Genomic DNA, 6,269 nt, shown 5'->3' with positions numbered 1-6,269 from the left:
GTCACATAGGGCTAAATGCATAGCATTTTAGTAAAACTGCTAACGTTACAGCAGCGGGGAAGATGAACATGCATGAGTTATTTTATTTAATCTGTGTTATTTTAATGTTTTTTGACCTAAAACATAGAGACTCTGATGTTAATGTGTCTGCATTCAAGCATTTCAGTGGGCTTAAATAGATCACCCTTTACAGCAGATTTAGTTCACAAACAACTGACAGCTTTGACCTAAATATGATTTTCAGTTACAATAATTAATCCTAAAATTCGACATTAGTAACTTATTTTAGCAGCATCAGGCCGCGCGCGCGCTCACAAGATCTCCCGGTTCTTACTTGTGAATTCAGTTCACTGGAGACTCGCTCTAAACGGTTCATTTGAATCAGTGAGTTGTCGACTCGAGAACAGCTGCAATCAGATCATTCCAATTCGTGAATGAATCGTTTGGTGCGATTTGCGAACCGATTTAACAGGTTCATTGAAAAGAATCAGTTCGTTCATGAATCAGACACCGCTTCTGCGTCTCGGAGCACGTGATATATTATAAGCAGTAACGATACGTTTTATGAAATGTAGTGAAGTAAAAGTAAACATTCCAAAGCACTACATGCTTTGAAATGTAGTGAAGTAAAAGTAAAAGTTACTCAAAATAAAACTACTCCAGTAAAGTACAGATACTCCGTTACTGTCCACCACTGGTAACGTGGTTTTGGGTTTTGTTTCAAGTTTAAAGGTGTAATAGGTGATTGTCTTCAGAAACATTTTTTGTTATGCTGGTTGAAAGTCTCTTCACATCCCGATAGCAATCATTAAGTTAAGTGGTCTAAATGTATTCATCTGTATTTATATATTCTGTGGAAGGCGTAGGACCAAGAAATGTTCGTCCAATCAAAACGCTCGGTCCGAGCATTTTAATTAGCTTTCCTACCTGCCTGTCAACTTATGTATCTGCATACCTCTGCGCACCGGGTTCGCGCAGACAGGACACGTCATCAGCGTGTTCACGCACGCTGTGCACTCGGTCCGCTTTCCTACCTGCCTGTCAACTTATGTATCTGCGTACCTCTGCGCAACCGGTTCGCGCAGATAGGATACGTCATCAGTGCGTTCACGCACGCTGTGCAGACAGAGCGGGAATGACAGACAAACATCAACAACCTGATCTTCCTTCCTGGTATTGTAGTACTTTTAAAGTTTTCTCACCGGTGAATGACGCATGATGTAGCCCAGCGATTAATCCAGTCCTCGTGCCCCCCGCTCTGCATATTTTGAATGTCTCGCTTAGCTAACACACCCGATTCAGATAACCAGCTCGTTAGCAGTGAGCTACGTGCATGAACTGTGTTCCGATTGATATGATCCCTACACAGTGTTCATTGCTCCCTCCTCACTGAGCGGGGGAAATACGTTGAAGTTTACTTCACTTCGGAACATGGGCTGTGTCGCGAATCAGCTCATGTGAAATATGAATAACTAAACATAACTAGTTATAGTTAACTATTCATATTTTAGATCCGCTGTAGATATTTAGCTGACCTCTCAGGGTCAACTGTCTTGTCAATTCTAAGAACGTTAATTTCCTGGTTAAGGGAAATAACTTTCTTACTGTACAATTCTACAAAAGTTTGTAGCGTAAATCTGCATGATTAGTGACTCCGGTTATGAGCAAACAATGAACACGTCAAGTGTGATACAAGTAAAGTTTTATTAACTACATAAACACTTAATTCTGCCTTTGTCCTGGGACATGCAGGGATTTTCCCTGCTTTACATTCTTTTGGCCAATAAACCCAGTGATATCAGCATTGGTTGCCATGCAACAAGGGGCATGTTCGGCTTCCTGGGGTGTTACGCATTCCGGGGGGAAGGGTTCATGGGTCCTCATATGGCTTGTTAACTGAGGGGGGTTACAGAGTATTTGTTAAATATAAAAACAAAATATATATTGTGTGTTTGATTGGTCCAGACGCTACAGCTGGAATTGGGAACCGCTGATGTAGCCTGTTGTAGTAATGTTGTCTCTGGCACTCTGGTCTGTGAGTGAGTGTATATGCATTCAGGGGGCGTGGCTTTGGACAGCGATTGCAGGGAGGGTGGGACGTTCGCTTTCAGTGCTATCAGGCTAAAGTTAGCATTTTCCAAGATCTCCTATTGCGCCTTTAAGTTTCATGTCTTTTATTTAGTAATTTGCCTTTATTCATGTTTCCTATTCCTGTCATGTGTTTTTCCTTGTTCCCTCATGTGATCGTGCATGTGCTCCCCTGTTTCTGTGTCTTGATCTTATTAGTTACTTTATTGTACGTGTCATGTTTTCATTGGTTGCATGGTTTATTTCATGTTATGTCAATTAGCTGTCTTAAAAAAATGCACATTGTTCATTACTCGGTTGACTATTCCAGCTTAAGCTACATTCACATGGGTTATGATCAATATTTGGTTTGCAGAAATAATGTTGCCCCATGGTTTGGGGACTCTCCATATGTGTAATGGTTTTTATACTGTATAAACTCTATCTTCTATCCCCCTATACCAACCCTACCACTAAACCTACCATCACAGATAACTTTCTGCATTTTTACATTTTCAAAACACTTCATTTTGCCAAAGGTTTCCCATTGAAAGCAATGGAGTTCCCAGTTCATCCATATAGTGACGCTGAAGGCGCTTGACCATGCTTCAGTTTTTGATGCCTTGGGAGTGAGAATAGGTTGGTTTTACAGTTACAGTTTTTAAAATCTGAACACAGTTCTACTACTTTATTGTATGAGTATGTTCAAGGGTGATCGTGAATATTCGCTAGTCTCGTGTAGCCAGACTGAAGGCTGAAGGTCGGGGAACCTTGGTCGCTTTGAATGACAAGGCCTGCCCAAGAGGCCAGACTGACAGATAAATCAACCAATCACAATTCGTTGTGTACCGCGTCATGTTTAGGGGCGTGGAAATATCCCCACAATAACAGACGTGTGTGTAAAACTCTTGAACGTATTTTAAAGATTATATGCCGCAAATATTTAACATACTTTTGAAAATCCAGCATTTAGTTGATCCTGATAAGCGCTCGTCATAACAGTCGTAAACACAACAGCTTTACATGTTTCTAACATGAGAGGGTTTGTTTCGGCATGTTTGTTTCCAGGCGGAACGTTAAAGAACGCGACACACACATCTCCTGGAAATCCTGTATATTTCAACCAATCGGATGACGACTTCGAAACTCCTGAAGTGTTTCCACTTTTGTGTGCCGTATGCATCCGACGTTCAGCCACCGGTCCGTGAATGTGACGTCTGAGGCTGAGACTAGATATTCACCGATGATCAGTCTTGATCATTTTAGAACAATGTAGACAGTAGAGAAGAATACAGAGAGCACTGTGGTCTACATAAACCATTTATTTTCATTCGTCCGGGGTTTTTACCAAAATATGAAACATTCATAAAACATTGTGTTCTGCACAAAAACATTCAGTTCTACAAATTCACTAATATACAGAATCCACACTAGCAGCAAAATATGGACAACAACTGTATTCTTTGTTTTACTTTTTCTTATTTGGCTGAACATGTTTGCTACATTATTTTGTATTTGTTGCTTTAGCAACACTGTACATCATTCTACTTGCTACCATGAGATAACTGTGAAAGAAAAATCTAATTCCTGTAAATACATATCTGAAAAGTCCATTATGAATATAACACATTTCTGACATAATTTATAAAATGCATAGTAAAGCTTATCTTATTAAATTTACACTCTTAGATTCCAGTTCACTGGTTGCTGCACTGACCTGTCACTCCTTTACTCTTGACTTTCTTCCTTACAATGGAATCTGAAATACATTGTTTATCATTATCGTGACTCTACTCATTTAATAATAATACACCTTTTCAGTTTTCCCAATGCACCGTTGGTAAATTAGACTGTCTCATGGCTGCATCAAAACATAAAAAAAAGGAATCTGATCACACAATTTACAATACAATTTACATAATTGTATTTCACTTACCCAAGTTCAGCATGACATGCCTCTCATTTATCATCACGTGTTCAGCATCAAGTGGTTTTGCTGCAGCACCTGATGTAGCTGCTCTGATCAGATCACTTCAGCTAAAGGAAGAAGTGTGTTCTGTTCCATATCTATACACTTTAGCAGATATTGAGGAATATGATCTAATTAAGTGTTGTGTTCAACCTCTTACATCTAGGGCTGGAAATCCAGATTCATCTCAACACAATAAGACTGTGGTTTGATTGGTGAAAACCCCTGTAAGGACACTGAAGTGTGTCCATCGTGCAATTGCATTTTAAAGAATGTTCTTGAATTGTTTGTTTTGTGCTTGAAGTGAAATCTTCTGAACCCACTGACTTTCGCATGTCAACCTGTTTTCCAAAAAAAAGAAGGAATTATTATTATTATTATTATTATTATTATTATTATAAATGTAAAAGAACAAATTATTATAAATGTAAAAGAACAATCTATAATCATACATCACGGCTCTGTGCGATATCTTTCATGGTGTTCAGCAAATCATTCGCCAGAGTTTGTCTGAACTCAGTGTGTAATTTCTTCATTTGTTTGATCTCTTCACTTTCCATCATTTCCTGGTATTCTTCTTCAGTCTGTAAAACAAACGTGTGAATATGCATGAAATCTGAATATAATCAACAGGATATATACTGTAAGTATAGATATCTACAATCTAACCACCATGAAACATCTGGAGCAGAATATTCATAATGTTCAGCGTTATGATTTCATGATCTCAGTGATACTTGAACTTGATTGGCTGAGTGGCAACCCGATACAGTCTAACAGCACTGAGCCAGTTCAGTGTTTGTGTCACGACGCTTATCATTGTTTTTATCTGTGCATTGTCAATCTTTTTAGCATCAAGTGACTTGTTTATGAAGGAATCAAGGACTCATTTAATATGAATTCAAATTTGTGCTGCTCGGAGTCGCAACAGCATAAAATAGACAAAGTAATGGCCAACATTGTCAGTCAATACAAGCCTCTTCTTCACTGAAATGTTAAAGAGAACATAAATGTATAACTGTTTGTCGGCGCATGACCTCACCGGCTCTTCAAAACATTCTCCGAGCTTGAAGGTCTCCTTTCCGGGGAAAACCATCCCGTGTTGGAACAGGTCCCTCAAATTCAAGGCTACGAGGTGCAAGAGCTCGTCCTCATAGGCAAAGACCCTTCCATCTTCACCCAACAAAAGCACCAACTGCAGACCGAATGCGTCACACGGGAAGTCATCGATGGCACCAATCACCTCCATTTCCATCCTTTCTGGCAGGTAATAATCTTTCCAGGCTTCAAGCTGTTCTTCATCCCCTTCATACACCGTCCCATGCTGCCCACAGATTCTCAGAGTCGCACCTCTTGGTTTCACGAGAGGAATCGTCGAGTCACGATTACGCTTTACGAAATCTGCAACTCCACAGAGGTCCACAGCATCTAAAGCAAAGTCATTATTACAATCATCATTACTAGTTTATTAGAAATTATGAAATATAATATTCACACAGAGGCATTCATATCATTTTATAGCATGCATTATGTCTGCAATTGTAAGTTTATTTATTTTTAACTTTTGTACATGCGTACATTGCATGAATAATGTGCATCTGTATTATTTTTTTCTTTCTTTAGTGTCCAGGAATAGAAGGTAATGAATGCAACATTCCCGTAAGCAAAAGGACAGATACTGATAAGCCTGCCGACATGAAATTCATAAATCATCTCACACTAGTTGTCTTGATTGTGATTCTTTGTTCAGACTCTTGCTTGAATGGTGACACTTTTCTCGTCCGTGCTGCATGGAATAAATGTCTTGTATCAGTGAACATGCAACTCCAGGAAAGGCTTTTCAAATGTCGCAACAGCATAAAATAGACAAAGTAATGGCCAACATTGTCAGTCAATACAAGCCTCTTCTTCACTGAAATGTTAAAGAGAACATAAATGTATAACTGTTTGTCGGCGCATGACCTCACCGGCTCTTCAAAACATTCTCCGAGCTTGAAGGTCTCCTTTCCGGGGAAAACCATCCCGTGTTGGAACAGGTCCCGGAGTGGATTGAGCGCGCAGACATTGCTGGAAAGTTTGTACATTGGTCGGATATGTCGATAGCAAATAAAAGTAAAACAAGGCACACGCTGAATTACTAACGTTAACTGACGGTAAACAGAGAGAGAAGCGCACTTCTGTTGCATGTTCTTGATTGCTGATCATTCACTCTGCACACATGAAAAAATTAAAA

General features: G+C 39.4%; 1 protein-coding gene across 1 annotated transcript; it reads right to left on the bottom strand.

The window, feature by feature from the left end:
• Positions 1–3,374: 3,374 nt before the first annotated feature.
• Positions 3,375–5,501, bottom strand: LOC107572254 (uncharacterized; the record flags this gene model as incomplete). Its single annotated transcript, XM_016258678.1, has 3 exons — positions 3,375–4,377; positions 4,489–4,620; positions 5,079–5,501. Coding segments are annotated over 3 exons (714 nt in total), but the record flags the coding sequence as incomplete, so codon positions are not given.
• Between the last annotated feature and the right edge of the window lie 768 nt (positions 5,502–6,269).

The sequence above is a fragment of the Sinocyclocheilus grahami genome, unplaced genomic scaffold (assembly GCF_001515645.1).
Source record: "Sinocyclocheilus grahami isolate Dianchi unplaced genomic scaffold, SAMN03320097.WGS_v1.1 scaffold1724.1, whole genome shotgun sequence".
Classification (NCBI taxonomy): domain Eukaryota; kingdom Metazoa; phylum Chordata; class Actinopteri; order Cypriniformes; family Cyprinidae; genus Sinocyclocheilus; species Sinocyclocheilus grahami.
The sequence above is the reverse complement of the archived record's forward strand: the minus strand, read 5'-3'. Positions and strand labels throughout refer to the sequence as shown.